The sequence below is a fragment of the Oryx dammah genome, unplaced genomic scaffold (genome assembly GCF_014754425.2).
Source record: "Oryx dammah isolate SB20612 unplaced genomic scaffold, SCBI_Odam_1.1 HiC_scaffold_23, whole genome shotgun sequence".
NCBI classification, from domain to species: domain Eukaryota; kingdom Metazoa; phylum Chordata; class Mammalia; order Artiodactyla; family Bovidae; genus Oryx; species Oryx dammah.
The window spans coordinates 121371271-121388286 of NW_024070207.1; the positions used below are offsets into that span (position 1 = coordinate 121371271).

Sequence of the window (17016 nt, forward strand, 5' to 3'; positions counted from 1 at the left end):
CTGGGATTCTCCAGGCAAGAACACTGGAGTGGGTTGCCATTTCCTTTGCCAATGCATGAAAGTGAAATGTGAAAATGAAGTCGCTCAGTCATGTCTGACTCTTCGCGACCCCATGGACGGCAGCCCACCAGGCTCCTCCGTCCATGGGATTTGCCAGGCAAGAGGACTGGAGTGGGGCTACTCATGGCCTAAAATAGGAGGAATGAGTGAAGAAGTGGTGAGGGGGAAAGAAAGATACACTGGGGAAGTCATTTGCTCCATTCTACATCAATGAGGAGTCAACAGAGACCGTCTAAAGATGACTGAACAAGAAGCAGAGGTTCAACTATAATATTTAAAGTTAGATAATGAAGACTAGGACACAGTAACACCCCTATTAGATATAGGATGGGGAGGAGAAGGAAAGGTGAGCGGTAACATAAATAAGTGAATTCCTCATCATTCAAGAGGTGATTGGCAGCGATTGTCTATTCAGAATTAAGGAGAAAATCACTAGAAAAACTAAAAACAGGAACTGGTGAAATGGGTTGTCTCTTGGAACTGGGACTTAGTGGGGAGTTTGGGATGGGAGATGGTTGCTTTTTATTGTATAATTTCTTTGGTGGCATTTAAGTTTTTAAAAAATACATGCTGTATTTATTTGATTAAAAACAATCAAGCTAGCTACTTGGCCCAAACCTGGTGAAGAAAACTGCAATTCCTGAGTTCAAATCTTGATTCTGACAACATCCATGATTTAGGGCCAGTTATATTTGGATTCTCTAGCCTCAATTTTCTTTCTTAAAAAAGATAAAAATTATTAGGTATAAAATGAGCTACAAGAGGATATTGCACAACATGAGGGATATAGCAAAAAATGAAAAATAAGCAAGGCATGATAATAATTTCTCAGAGGTTGTTCTAGGAAATAGATGCAATGAAAATCATTTGGCATAGTACCTGGCACATTTGCCTGAATAAATGTTAGGTGTTTTTATTAATGTCATTCTAATCATACTGGTAACAGATTAGAAACCACATTTGCAGTAGTGAGGAACAGAGGCAGATAGGAGGCAGAAAAGACAAGCATGTATTTCTGGGTGATGTGACACTACATTTATTTACATCACAGGCATGGGCACGGGGGTGTGTGTGTCTGTTTGCCTTGTCTCAGCTTTCTCAGAAATCAAGGGAGTATGAACAGAATACTTCAGTATAGCCTGATCCAACAATATAGTTTTACACAGCTTTGCAAAACAAAGGGAGAGAATCCATAAAGAAATGAGCCCTGTTCCATATTCATCTCTGTTTAAGCCCACATGAAGGAAAGAGCATCCTTTCAGGGTACTCTGGCCAGCAGTGCCAAGTGGGCATGGAGGCCAACTGAACTTCACTGTGTGGGCTCCACTTCAGATGAATAACTTAGGAGCAGGTGACCTGGAGCCTATTCATCCCCCTTCCCATAAATACATGAGAAAGGCATGGTTATGCTGGCTAAAGTTTAGCATCTTTACTAATTCATCTGCCAGTTTAATTGTTTGATGTAACCTGACCTCAAAGTCATACTTGACTCTAAAATGAATGCAAAGAAGAAAGTCATACTGCTGCAGAAAGTTTACCTATGGACTCACCACTAATGAAATCCTGACCTGTACAGGTCAGTGCATCATAATTATTGGAGTTTCCAGCCCCAGAGAAGCTTGGCATATTAACATGGAAATAAATCTAGAGAATGGGCCAGGGCCAAGACAGAGCTGGCCAAAGTCTGTCCACGTGGCCTTTGATGACTTATGTCAGAGCTGTGGGTTCTGAAAGCCTTTGAAGTTTGTATTTCAAGTGTCTACACTGTATATTCTGTTCAGAGGAATATGTGACCTGTTGAGTTTGTTTGAAGACTGAAGGAAAAGCCTTAGACGGCAGGGCTGACAGCCCCCAAGGTGGTCCCCGTGATTCCTGCCCCTGCTGTTCATGCCCTATCCAGCCCTCTCCCCTTGAGTGTGGACAAGACCTGGAACATGCTTCTAACCAACAGAATATGGCAATGGTGAAGAAATTTTGGAGATGTACTTACGGTCCCAAATCAATTTAATTTTGAGTTGATTAAATGAGTTTATTCTGGGAAGACCTGACTTAAACCTCTTTGCAGACTTGACAAAATAAGCAACCACGTTGGAGATGGCCCTGTGGCAAGCAGTTGTGGGCAGCCTCTATAACCCTGGGGCAGCCTCTGGTCTCCAGCCAGCAAAACAGCAGGAATAATGGCCAGTCCTAAAGCTGCAAGAAAATGAATTATTCTAGCAATCTGAATGAGCTTGGAAACAGAGTTATCACCAACCAAATCTTCAGATGAGAATGCAGCCCAACCTAAACCTTGTTTGCAACATTTTGAGACCCTGAGCAGAGGACCACTTAGGCTGTGCCCAGACGCCTGACCTCCAGAAACTGTGAGATACTAAATGGGTGTTATTGCAAGCCACTAAGTTTGTGTTAATGTGTTACTCAGCAATAGGAAAGTAGTACAGAAAGGTGGGGGTAGGGAGTGTCATGGAGATAAAGAGGGGAAAGAAGACAAAGGCAATAATGAAGACAATAATGCATAGTGGAGATTCAAGTTAAACTGGCTTTCATCAAACTCTGAGCTTACACCTTCCTTTATTCCTTTCTACTTTGTATATATTTTAAACCTCAGAAAGATTGGGTCACATCTGAGTGGACTTGGGATCCGGCTTGGAACCTAACCAAGAAGGAAGTTGGGCCCAAGAACTGGTGGAAAGATGGGGAAAAGCAGTGGAAAGTTCCAGCTCTGGACTGAGGGTTGGTGTGGCATCAGACTGTTTTCAGGAGAGACATATTTCAGGGAACAAACTGCATATGCTGCCTGTTAGGTCAGTACTTGACACAATTGGCATATACCATCGTATGTGGTAATTGTCATAAAATAATCTATGGTCAAAATTCACAGCAGATTTTCAGATCTTGGGGAAAGTGTAATTATCCATGTAAATCATACATGATCATCTAAGGCATCCAAAGGCTAAGAACAAGTGAGTGTTGTTTGAGTCTCTGTGTGTGTTGGCATTGTTCAGGGACACTCTAATGAGGGATACTCTTTAGCTGCTACTGTTTCCATTACATACACCCTTTACATGTTTTTAGCACGGCCTGTGTGAAATGGAGGTCATGTGTACTAAATGATCAGAGTTAGCTCCATCCTACCAAATCTAGAAAAATCTTCCTTAGCAGCCTATCAATTTCCCTCTTAGATTCTACTGAAATCTGTCACAATTATGCTTATTTTTCTACATTTTTTTTGTCTGTCTGCTAGAGTTTCATTGCCCAATATGGTAGCCACTAGCCATGGGTGGGTGTTTAAATTTAAATTAATTAAATTGTATGAAGTTAAAAATTCAGCTGCCATGTTGGAAGTCCTGAATAGCCACCTACGGCTCTTTGCTACCATATTGTACTTCAAAGATTTAGAAAATTTCCATTATTACAGAAAATTCTATTGGAAAGTACTGAATGCTACCCGTCCAGTCATTTTTACCACAGGCTTCAGACCCTTTAAACACCGAAGTACAGAAAGTCTTCATTCTGGATGGCTCTGATATATGTGAATCTCCATTAACACAGTTTAGCTAAACACCAGTCCCCCAACAACATGGTTTAAACTTTGGTTACCATGGTATGTGAACTGTGAGTAACTCCATAAAGTACAAATTCTGCTACTAACTCTGTAATCAAAAACCACTATATAAATAAAAGATGGGGACTTCCTTGGTGGTCCACTGGTTAAAAATCCCCCTTACAATGCAGGGGACATGGGTTCTATCCTTGGTTGGATAACTAAGATACCACATGCTGTGGAGCAAATAAGTCCTTGTCCCACAACTACTGAGCCCACGTGCCACAACTAGAGGGTCCACGTGCTGCAACTAAAGATCCCGAGTGACACAACTAAGACCTGATGCAGCCAAATAAATGAATATAAATAAATGATAAAAGATGTGCATGATGATCAATGACTAACCATATTATCTCCTTCAAAGTCTGCCACTGATCAGTCAATATGACATCTGGTATTCAGTTCATGCACAGACAGCCAAGCAGGAAGTTCTGCTTCCTCCCTTTCTTCTGAGTGATAAGACAGAACCATATAACATTTTATAAAAAAAATGGATGATTACAACGGGGAACTGGCCAATAAAGGCAAAAGTGCAACAAAGAAATAAAAGTGGTTACTCTAGAAGTAGAATTATAATTGAATGTAAACGGAGTAATAGAAGAAGCAGGTGACAGTGGGAATGCCATCACTGTCCTCATTTGGGATTACAGATATGCAGGTTGTCTGGAGGGATGCAGGGAAGGCGAACTTAGTGACAGAAAAACGGGAAGTGGTTGTGATGTAAAGGGTGAAGCAGCCCCCGAGGAAGTGACACTGGGGAAAAAACAGTCACATTAAGGAACTCTTCGAGACATTTCACAACAAAGGAAGCACCGATGATAAAATGTTGGAAGTTGATCCATACTGAGAAAGGAGTATGGCAACTTGCTGAAGCATACAAAGATGCTAATTCCATACTGTAAGTTGTTGTTTGGTCGCTAAGCCATGTCCGACTCTTTTACAACCCTATGGACTATAGCCCCCAGGCTCCTCTGCCCATGGGATTTCCCAGGCAAGAATACTGGAGTGGGTTACCATTTCCTTTTCCAAGGGATCTTCCTGACCCAGGGATAGAATCCATATCTCTTGCCTTGGTAGGCACATTCATTACCACTAAGCCACCTGGGAAGCCCATACTGTAAGTTACATGATGCAAAAAAGGCAAGTACTGTTCAAACTACTCTTTATAAAGTTTTACAAAAAGACTCATTTTAATTCTCAGAGTTTCTAATGTTTTAAATGACTGTGTACTGGATAAATAGGCATTTTATTATATTGTCATATCCCTATACATTAATAATTGATAAGAGACTATTTTGACTAAAAGTCTTTATGGATCACAGAACAATTGTAATTTTTTCACAGTATTAAGATCACTTTATGCATTTTGGGCCTGCGCGGTCTTCTCTGCAGTCCTCTACTACCATACAAAGTGAAGACTGCCTGCACTGACTTACTCTGAGCCCCTTCTTTCTTGAGAAATAACAAAGGATTACCCATTCTAGAATGGGTGTTCCCTTTTTGGCAGAGACCACGTCAGTCATATTGTACCCTGCCTCCAGAACCTAGCAGAGTGTGTGCCCAGACTAGGACATTGTTAACAGCTATTTGAACAAATGAATGGACTCACCCTGGGAGCTGGGAGACAGAAAGGAGTTATGGGTCATGTAGTCAAACAGCAAGATGTGCCAAGGGTACTAACTCAACAGGAAAACAGAACTATTACTTGGTTGGAGGTTACCAAGAAGACTCAGCTTCCCCAATCCCACCTATATTGACAGTCGAAGCTAATTTTTCCTAATGTTGTGAATGACGAGACTGCAAAGGACATCCTAGTCAAGAATTTTGGTTTAGACTACAGAGTGAAAAATGAAGGGAATTCCCTGCTGGTCCATTGGTTTGGACTCCATGCTTTCACTGCCGAGGGCCCGGGTTCAATCTATGGTTGGGGAGATAAGATCCCAGAAGCCATGCAGTGTGGCATGCTAATTTTAAAGCAACAGAAAACTGAGATGCGATTATAAATATGGAGGAAAGATTAGGGCAAGTTCAGCAGAAGGCAGTGGGTTAATTTCAAGTTGAATGGTGAAATAAGTTATCCCAATACTTGGGATAATTGGTTATCTACTTCTTTCAGCTATGCAGGATTTAATTCCATTCTTTTCTACAGCAGAAACAGTTGATAAAGACATAGATTGTTCTTTCATGGACTTCCTATGTATAGGCTTTGAAATTTATTTATTTATTAAATTAAATTCTAATACAATTTCTGAAGGTTACTTTCCGAGCTTTGAAATGAAAAAGTGAGAAGGGTAGGCTAGGGAATAGGTGGAATAAAAAGTACCCAACTTAGTGATGTTCAAGTTGGTATGAATAAAATTCAGTTCAAAAGGTAAGATTCCAACCCTTTGATCTTTCAAAGCTGAGAAGCTATTTCTGCAATCTGACTTGAAAGTTTTATCATAGTTTTTGGACTGCCAGAGGGGAAACTTGCACTGAAATCCACAAAACTAAACTGAAAACTATTCCCACAGACAGACACACACACATTTATATACTCAAACACCTCTTTTGCACCTCTATACTCTCAAACACATCCCCCCCCCCAAAATCAACCCCTTTCACAGCACAAAATCAGGTTAGAGAAACAATGTAATAATATCCATATATTTTGACTCCTGTGAAGATTCTCAACTATTTAGAACAGAGAAGGAATCACCTGAACATAGCTAATTTGCCTTGTTTTTCAATTTCAAAAATAGTTAACACAATTACAAATGGTGATAATCAGTCCAAGAGAACAAACATTGCCAAATTAAGAGTAAACCAGGAGGAATAAATTAAGAGTGCCATCCTGAGTAGCTCAGAAATAACATTCAGAGAATAACTGACACTTAGAACTATATAAAAGAAGAACAGAAATGCAAATTGTCTTTCCAAAGATGGAGCATGATGAAAGAGGAAATTCATAGCAAAAGGAATTGATCTATTGTAATGTTGTTGTGGCTGGTCATTTCAATATAGTCAGTTCTTCTTTTCTGAAACATAATTTCTTTTGTGATTAGACTAACTTCAGCTGGGCTGAGGGATCTGTTTTAATTTTAATGTCTAATGCAATTGCATGAGTTGTTGGATTTTACTGGCAGCCTAATACTGTGAGGGTGATTCATCTGAGCCCTCTGTCTTTCCATGTCAATCAGATTCTTCCAGCCAATCCACTTACATAAGATATGGTGAAACTGAGACTCAGAAATGGGGCAAATGTGTTCAGATTGAGTCAAAAGTTACACTCAGAAACACCTACAATAATAATAACATTAGCATAGATATTGAAAAAATTGAAAGCAGATGTCCTAAATTGTTGACAATGATTGTCTTTGGGGGTTACTTCATTATTTCTGTAACATTTATTTGATGATATTATGGAATTATTAATTTTAAAAAGTGTAAAAATGGCATTATGATTATGTTTAAAAATTCTTATCTATAGTAAGTGCTTACCGAAATATTCATGGATTAAATGCTATGATGTCTGGGATTGGCTTCTACATACGCTGTGGAAGGAGGTGCCTAGAAATAGAGAAAATAAGATTGGACATGAATTGGTGTGTGATGAGCACATATTGATTCATTATATGATTGTGTCTACCTCTGTATATGTTTGAAAGCTTTATAATAAAAGATTAATTAAAATGATAGGTGATACACCTTGAAAACTAGGCTGCAGACTAAGTGTAAAGGACCTAGGGACAAGAAACTTTCATTCTCTGGTTCAGCGGTCTGCACACTTCAGTGAGTGCAACTCTGTCTGTGACAATATCCCATACATGCACCAGGCATATGCTTATTTAACTGACTTATTGAAAATGATGTACATATACCACTGTGCTCTTAGGCTGTTATAAAACATACACAAATGTAAAAAAGGCTAGATAAAAATAAACACACGGATCATTCTCATACATTCTTCCTACACTCTAGTGGATCTGGACCCCACTTAGGAGAAGCACGTTTAGCAACAGGGGAGCTTTGGAGGTTTTCTAAGTAGTAAAGAGTTTGTTTATATGAAACAAAAATTTATTGGTGCACCCAAAGGTTCTGAGAGATTGATTAGAAAGACCCAGAGCTATTTCACTGAGGCCTCCCAAAGAAATGAAATGGACTGGGACGGTGTTCTAACCGGAGATGTCACGTTCTGGTATAGTTCTTTTATACATATGCAATACACTAATGTATTCTGCACAGTCAGGATACAATATGTATATAAAACAGCCCCCATGTGTTACCTTGGGCAATATATTTAATGCAATGCTTATGATGATAATGATATATAACACTGAGTACTTACTCTCTGCCAGGTATTGCAGTAAGAACTTCATATACATAATTTTACTTAAAACTCATGACAATCCTATGGAAATAGATCTTATTATTGACTTCCATTTTACTGGAAGGAACTTGAGACTGAGAAAAATTGACTATCTTTCCCAAGATGAAAGGAGTAGAAAATGGCAGAACCCAAATTTAAATCAAGAAGTGTCTGACTGCAAACTCCATGTCCTTAACTAGGAAACCATATTGCCTCCATATGGAATTAATGATAGCGTCCAAACCATGAGATCATTGTGATAATTAAATGAGATAATATATATGTTTCACACATTGTCTGACACAGAACACAATCCTATTAATATTTTAGTACACAGAATATTTACCAAAATTTTCCACAGTAAACACCATTAATACTTCTATCAAACACCAATATTTATAATTGTAATCAAATAATGTTTTATTAAACATTGTAATAACACATGTCTAAACTTCTTTTGTTTGCTACCACCTATAAATATGTGTGGCTTTTTTTACTGAGTCTCTACGGAACGAATGATGAGAGAGATAGCAACTGGGGACTGTGTTATGCCTACAAAAATGGAAATATTCGCACTGGGCACACTCCTGTCATATTTTAAGAAGCCACCTACATAAATAAGAGTGTGTGTAGCTTGAACACTAAAAGAGCCATGAAGTACATATGTACATTATCAACTTTATTTTACAACTGCAGAATTTGCATCCTTTTGCTTTGACCCAAAGATACATTTTTAGAGAGACGACGGTTCTGAAAACTTTGCATTCCACCAGGTTCACTTAAAGTGGTCAAGTTTACCACTCATTTTCTAAACAAATTTTTTCCCAGCTTACATATTTCTATCAGCCAATCCAGACTAGAACATTTCATAAATACTTCATTATTTATTTCAGTATGGCTTCCATATTAGAGTAACTATCTTTCCCTGATTTTCTGTAACATTCCAGATTCAAAACTTTGTCCCAGTGTTAGGCTGTCATCGCAAATTTGGTTGGAAGCATGGGCTCCTGCAGAGGGGATGCATGAAGCTCTTTGCTGAGAGCTGTGATCTGCAATGTGACTCATAGCCTGGTGAGTGGTCTGCTTCATGTTACTGGACCTGCATTTACTTGTGAGGGTCATTTTATGTTCCTTTTTGTAATTTTGCAAATACTTCTCTAAATGCTCTGTCACTCTGAAGGAAATCCTATGTTTCATGGCTGAAATGGTGGGCAGAGAGATTGTCTTTGGTTTGTATAGTTTGACACTGAGTCAAAGCAGAGCTTTCTTTTCATCAAACAATTTAATTTTGGTATTCTGAATTACTTTCATTTTCTGTAATCAGTCTATAAGTAGGTATTATCCAGAAACCTGCCCATCGTTCCCTCTGTTCTTCTATTTGGGAAGTACATTCATTCTAGAAACATCATGTAGAGTATTTGTGTTGACACAATAGAATCCATTCCCACCCCATTTCTAGCCCAAATGGCATAAGCCAAAATGAAGGATGTAGGATTCTTGGAAAAAAGCATCAGATAACCAAACACTATGAGCAAAAATTAATTTATTATATATATTCTCTAATAATTCATAATAGCTTTTTGAATTTTAAATGTCTTTTTGCTATTTCCAATGCTTAAAAATCATAGCTTTAAAACATAAGTACTGTTTTATATACATTGTGTTTTTTCTTTCCTTTTCTTTTCTTTTTTACTTCTAAATATGAATGATATGGTCTCCAAGTATCAGCTTGGAAGGAAAGGGGATAGGATTCATTGTTTTGCTCCAACACAGCAGAAATTAAAATTTCACATCACATACCTGGAGTTTTGACTATATGAAAAATAGCCAAATGTCACCACTTTCTTGTATATTTCTTTTACATGTATATATATGTATAATATAAACAGAATACATCTGGATTAGTACATTTCAACTTTTCATCAATGTGACTTTTATCTCCTATTTCATAGAAAATAACAAAATATACAGAGAGAAGAAAGGAGACATCTGTTCATCGTACACATAAAGTAAATAAAAGTTCATGTATGGCTTTGCAAAGGTAGATTATGACGTGACTTTCATACTTTATTTATTTAAAAGCATCTTGAGAGAACGTGTTAGTGTGCTTACGAGAGCGGCCATGGTGGTTGAATATCGCATCGAGAGTCCAAAATTGGGATCACCAGTGGTCTTTCCAGTGGCTGCCTCGGCAGCTTTCAGGAGACAGATGTAGTTTATGACCACTTCATCGATCTTTGCTACTATTTCCTGCCGCTGTGTTTCGGAGTTCACGACTTTAACTAATCGCATGCAGGCTTCTGTTAGGCAACAGAGCACTTGAAAGCTGGAAGTCATAGCTAGGAGCATCTCTTCTGGGCTTTTCTCAGCCATTGCCATTTTCCGACAGGCACTTCCCAACTGTCTGGACTCAATGGATAATAGCTGCTTGTACTGAGAAAGTGTTAGGTCATATGTTTCAGGGCGTGACTCCTCTTTCTTTCCCTTGGTTGCCCTGACAAGGCAGAGCAGCTCATTGGCATCATTTTGGGCTGCGAGGAACCCATCGGGCATTGTATATGTGCTCTCCTTAAGGGCATTTATCCTTGCAATCCGGGCATCAAAAGCTAGGTTGCTGAAGTCCACATCATCTGGGCCACTCAAGTCTTCGGCCCAGACCTTCAGCACTGAACCTCTGGACAGCTCTCCTCCTTGCTTCTGAATTCCAACAGCCAGGGGTGGGCTGGTTGGGTCTGGCATGGCTTGAGTCATCTGTGGTCGAAAGAGGCAAGAGACTTGGTGGGTGGCCTCTCCCTCCTCTTCATCCTCATCACCGTCTTCATCCTGCCCTCGGTTCAGGAAGCAGTAGCTGAAAGGTCCCCGGCATCTCCAATGGCTGCCTTCCAGCTTCCGCAAGGGCAATGTCCTATATAGCTTTGAGTCTTTGTGAGCCACCGGGGACCTTTTGTGAACTTTCCCCTCAGAGCTAAAGTGCATCGAGCTTTGGGAAAAACTTTTGGTGAGCTTCTTCCCTAGGGGGAGTTCTGCTCGCCTTTCTGAACTGGTCTCCTGTGCTTCTGTGATACCTGGACACTTTAAGCTGACTGCACCCTGGCTTCTCTCCTGGAAGGTCTCCAAACTGACAGATCCTGAGAGGATACTGCTGCTCTGTCTCAGAGCCCTCTGGCTGGGGGATGTCCTGAGGCTCCCCCTTCTCAGATCCAGTGGCCACCAGCTCACAGCCTCTCCGTAGGCCTGGTTTGCTTGGGAGAAATCATTAGGGTCTTGATTTGGAATTGGCACCTTTGATTCCGAGTGAATGTTTGATGGTAGCAGGGTGGGATCAGCTTCAGGATATTGAGACCAAGCTGAAGGCATGCCTCCTCGTCTCTCCTTCCCAGGCTCTGTCAAAGCTACACTAGGGGTAGCAGAAAAACAGAGAATCATTAAGCACCTCATGGGTGGTCATTTTACTAAATCTCTATGTGATGTCTGTGATCTCCCAAGGATATATTCGAGAGAACACACGTCTTACAGAGATTATTCAAGCATATTTATGACTTTGAAGTTCCATTTTAAGGAGTTAGATTAATCCTGGCATTGGCTATCTTTTTAAAAAGAAGTGGCCTAATTTAATTAATGCAAATTAAATATACTAATCTTTTAAAGAGGACCCCATGAGGTTTTCCTGCTACAGGGTTTGAAGCTGAGACACTGGGAAAGTGCCAGAAAAGTTGTCATGTGAAGAGCACAATTTCAACTTCATAGAATTTTTGTGAGAAGCAAGGGGTAAATTAGGTGAAAGCTCTTTGTAAACTGCAAAGTATCCTTTAACGAGTTTAGAGGAAAAGATGCTAGCTAGGAGATGAGTTAAGTAACATTCAGAGATGGGTTTCCCAAGGCAGGTGAAACTAGTGGTGAGTTTTGACAAAGGAGATAATCTTAAAAGGGCACGAATGGAAATTAACTGACATCACTGACTCAATGGACATGAATATGAGCAAACTCCAGGAGACAGTGGAGGACAGAGGAGCCTGGCGTGCTACAGTCCATTGGGTCGCAGAGTTGGACACAAATGAGCAACTGAACAAGAACAAGGTCTCACTGACATCTACTGACCTACTGGAAATGACACTATTTGAGGGTATAATTTGAAATTGAAAAGTATGAACGAGTGTCTGTTTTTGCCCCACGATGGCTAGACAAGTGGATCTTGGAGACCGATAAGTGCCCACCTGGTGGCAAAATGGTGAAGATGAGCACAGAAGATAGCTGTGCTCATGTTTCTACCTGTGCTTATTATTTTATTATTTTGGGGGAAATAAAACAGCTCATCATGTACCCCCAGACCTTCCTGACACTGCAGTAGGCCTGACACCTCAGAATACTCATCTTAGAGAGTTTTACAGAGTACGGAGAATCTGGAAATATTGCTGAAAGGCAAATGATCTCCCCCAGTCCCTCCCCACTCCCAGATCCCCTGCTCTGTTACCATTCCCTGCTTCTCAAAAACGAAATGGCAAAATGAGAAATTCAATATCTTGAGAAGGAAATCAACCTTTTGTGATTCTTATAACTTAAAAGTAGCACTGGGCCTGGCTAAAAGTCTACATTTAGAATTCAGGGGAAAAAAATTGCTCCATTAAATTCTAAAAGCAAGACAGAGCAGGAATCTAAAGGGCAAATGCCATTTCCGCTACTGCCCAGATCTAGAAACATCAGTATGTATTAAACACTGGGGGACTGATGATTGACACTTCACCTGGCCATAGTTCGGCAGCTTTTTCAAGAATAAAACCCTAACTTTTACTTTTTTTTCCCCAGATTTTTAGTTTTAGGCTTGTGGTAAATTTGTTTTACGTGCTCCTGGCGGGTACCGCAAAGTGCTAAATCCATCATTGCTGTACCTGTGGTTTCCTTAATCTTGGGGAGTCGATGACATCCGTCTCTCAGAGTGCCAAACAGGGGTTCGGCATTAATGGCTGTGTGCAGGGCAGGCACCGTCATCCGCGGACACATCCCTTCTGTCTGTGGGTGTAATTCCTTAAAGGTGGCCCCATGGTTGGGCAGCCCGGGGGCTCTCTCCTCGGAGGGAAGGTAACTCACACCTTTCGCGGAGGCCTCGGCCATCAGGTGCTTCCCCAGGGCGGGGCAGAGGGGGGACTCCACCGGAGTGGCGCACGTGCTGCTGCTGCTGCCCGTGCCGCAGCCTGCATCCACCGAGGAGCCTTGAGAGCTCTGGAGAGAAAAATGGCCCTCGCTTTGCAATGACGACATCCGCTTGGCCAAGTGGTAGTCACAAAGGCGGCCCACGCCCTCCTCTGCTTCCGGGAGCTTGGCGGGACGGTCACAGCCGGACGGGTCGGCATCCTCTGGGTTACCTAAGTCTTTGGCAGAAGACACACAGGTGACATCTGTTAAGAAGTGGTCCCGCGGGCCAAGTCCTGAAACCTCGATGGCTTCTCCCTCAGGAGCCCCGTCATCCTTCCCTTCGGCGTCCCTGCTCCCCACACCCGAAGCTCTGGGAAAGGTGATGCCCGGTGCTGCTTCCAATCCAGATTTTTCAGCCACAACGCCCTCAGTGGCCACGTACCATCTTTGGCTGTCCTTGCGGAAGGCAGTTCTCTCCAGGTTAAAAGTGCTGAGGTGTTGACTGTCCCTTGAAGACACAGTAGCAAATTTACCACCTTTGGCGTCCTCCTCCGCCTCGGCTGTTTTGACCCCCTGCTGTTTTTTCCCCGGCATGCTCCCGTTAAGGGGTGCTTTCCCCTCCCCATCGGCCGTCTGGCTTTTCCTTTTGCTGGTGCAGGAATATGCCATCGGCCCAAGGTGCAGTTTGCCAAAATAGTCAGTGACTGACTTGGTCTCCATGGTTTCAGGCTCCATCTCCATGTGGTCCGAGTGAAGCATCTGCTTGGAAGGCACAACTTTGGGTGGGAGGTCACTCACTGGACGGGCGGCCAGAGTGTGGGAGGCCTTTGGAGGCAAGCCCCCAGCAGGGCTTTTGGAGGCGGGGAACTCTGTCTGCTCTTCTGCCAAGGGGTGGTAGCCTTCATGAGTGGCCAAGAACATGCGGGAGAGGTTTTCTGACTGCTTCTGGGCCGTGGCCAGTTCAGAACTCTCCGTCATTTCAGAAGAGTTAGTCTCATTGCCCGAGTCAGAGGAGGACTCGGGACTATAAGCCCGCAAGATGGCTACACCTGCAGGCCGTAAAAAACAAGAAGCGGTTAATGGATGCATCACAGGCACTAGGAGACGCCTAAGAACATGGGATTCATTAGTATTAAAAACAATACCGAGTTTTTCCCTTTTCAGTAAGGACTCTGAGTTTATTGCACAGTTATTCCGGAAATAGGGGGAAAAAACGTGCCACATGTTTTAAAAAAAATGGAAACCACATACATGAAAAACCCATGATGGTAGTTTCAGCACATTTGGGAAACGGGACATGCGTGAAATGAAGGACATATGACAGGATTCCAAGGGCGGATGGCTTGAAGGGATGGAAGGATATGGCTATCAGTGAATAAACGTAACAATCGTGAAAGAACCTGAATTGTCACTGGTCTGCGGATCTTCTGACACGGACAGAGCTTCCAGAGTGTCCAGCGTGGAAACACCAGTGTTATCCAGGCCCGTGTCACACTTGCCCTCGGTGCTGGTGGGCACAGCGTCGATGAGAGACACAGGGATCTCGTCGTTCTGCAGGGTGCCACCTGGCTCCTTGTCCTCGAGGAAGGAAGCAGCCTGGCTCTGAGAGTCCTCTTCGTCAGAACTATCTCTGAAGCCAGGTGGGGGCGCGGCGATGGCCATGTTCAGGGAACGCAACAGAAAGTCATCCTCATTGTCGTCCCCTTCAGGAGGGGGCAAGGACGTGAGGTCGATGATGTCATCGCTTGAGCCGGAGAGGCTGAGGAGGGCCGGCTGGCTCATCTCTCCCACCACGAGGTCCTCCTCACAGCTCACCTCATCCTCGTCCTCCGCGTCATCCGTGTTCTCTGCATAACAGATGTCGTGCAGCAGGGGCTCCTCTATGCCCTCCGCGGCCTCGAAGTTCTTCACGTCGCCTATGTTTGCATACACAGAATTGGCCACGAACTGGACGCTCTCTGCGTCTGGAGTGAGACCCAGATTCTTCATGTCGTTGGCACCGCTTATGTAGAGGTTGCTCTGCTTCTCCAGCAGTTCTGGACTCTCGTCCAATAGCCTTTCGTAGCCAAGTGTGGGGGCAGTGACCCCCTCATCCAAGGCGAGATCTCCAAAAATAAAGGACACTTTGGCTCCTCTCGGAGACTCCTGTGCTTTCTTAAGAGTTTCTGGGCCTGAGAGGGTCAACAGGGACCGCTGAGCTAGACTTCTGTAGTCTGCCTCACACGGAGCCTCACCCGGCTGGGTTAGCTGCTGGGTCAGCTCATCTGAGTTATAGGTGTTGTCCACATACAAGTGCCGGTGGTGGTCTTTTGGACACAAGGTGCCATCCGGAATCTCAACTGCCTTCTGCTTTGCATCTATGTATGTTATCTGCGCTTCCTGCTCCTCTTCACCAATGAAGGTGGTCATTTGGGGTATACAGTTCCACTCGGGACCAAGCATGTTGTGCTTTCCTTTATTTTCAGTTCCTAAAGAGAAAGAGTCATGCAAAGACACATTACTGTGCAGGCTGGTTTCTGGGGACGGCGCTTTGTCTCTGTTTCTTAACTTAATGGCTTGTAGCATCACTTTTGTGAATATGGTTATTGTTCAGCTTTCCAAATAGGGGAGTAGTAGGCTTCAGGTGTAAGGATTTCTTGGTTAGGAGAATTGATACTGCAGAAAATAGAACTGCTACTTGATAAAATAGAATACCATCTGAGAGTAGGGCACTACAGCTTCATTCCATCTGATCTCTGGTTCTAGTATTTAAAAGACCTTCTTTATGTCTATAGATGTGAATATACAACATACCTTTAAAAAATCCTTAAAGGTGATAGTCCAGTGGGCTGTTATTCTGGGAAAGATTGCCCTTTTCTTTGCAAAGCAAAATCTAACATTTCCCACTTTGCATAGGGAGATGCTGGACTTTTTCCTCATTGAGTTAAGAGAAGGTCAAGGAACCTCATACTTCTACCATGTATTTCAGGAAAATATTATAATGACAATATAATAATAAATATATATGTATATAATGTATAGTAACACAAACTGTAATACTACATATTGCAATGGTAGTACTAAAACTCCTCTTTAGCCTTTTCCTGTCCTAGTGGGTTTGCATAGTTTTACATATGAGTGCCAGCACGCATGCCCATAAACACACATGCACACACAGGCAGGATGTAGAAGGTGGAGCATCGACAAGTCGTGTACTCCTCTCTGCTATTTCTAAGCATAGTTAATACTTTGATGAATTTCCATCTTTATTTGTATCGTGAAAACTCCTGAAGATTTGTTTAATGTTCCTCCAGAATTAAAATGGCAAAATCCTAATTTAAACAGCATTGTGTTATTTGATCTTTAAGGGTCTTCCAATAGAGAATTCTGCTGTGGAAATTTTGCTCTGATATTTACTAAGACAGGGCAGTGAGTCACTGTGTCAATATTGCTTTGTCAATTCCAGAGGTGACATTTTGAGGAAATGTTAGGGCCACATATTCTCCTATTTGTTTCCTCAAATTGCCCTCTGGCCCAAGTTTGATTAATGTCAATATCAGATATACAAGAGATATAGGAAAAATAAAAACAAAACCAGTTTTACTGAAGAGGTTTTGGCTCTCTCCCAAATATATAATGGACTCAGTGTTGAAGAATGTTCCAAGTCATTTTACTCAGTATTTTCATAAATGATATTTTCATGAATACCAAGTAAAGATAAAATTTGAAGACACTGAGTTACACAACAGGCATATTTACATGTGACCTAATAATAAATACACCTGTGGGGGTTCAGCATTGTTTTATTAACAATGACATGAATTATGACTGGCTCTGTGTGTGAGAGTGTGTGTGTGTGTGTGTGTGTGTGTGTGTGTGTGTGTGTGTGTGTGTG

The 17016-nt window shown here is 42.0% G+C and overlaps 1 protein-coding gene across 1 annotated transcript in view; it reads right to left on the reverse strand.

Moving 5' to 3' along the window:
* Positions 1–7482: 7482 nt before the first annotated feature.
* Positions 7483–17016, reverse strand: part of FRMPD4 (FERM and PDZ domain containing 4) — a 314036-nt gene continuing 304502 nt past the window's right edge. The window contains exons 14-16 of the mRNA XM_040265366.1: positions 14543–15610; positions 12899–14191; positions 7483–11404 (exon numbers count right to left, since the gene is read on the reverse strand). Coding sequence (XP_040121300.1) covers positions 10080–11404; positions 12899–14191; positions 14543–15610 — 3686 coding nt within the window. The 3' untranslated portion in view covers positions 7483–10079. The remainder of the gene's footprint in view (positions 11405–12898; positions 14192–14542; positions 15611–17016) is intronic.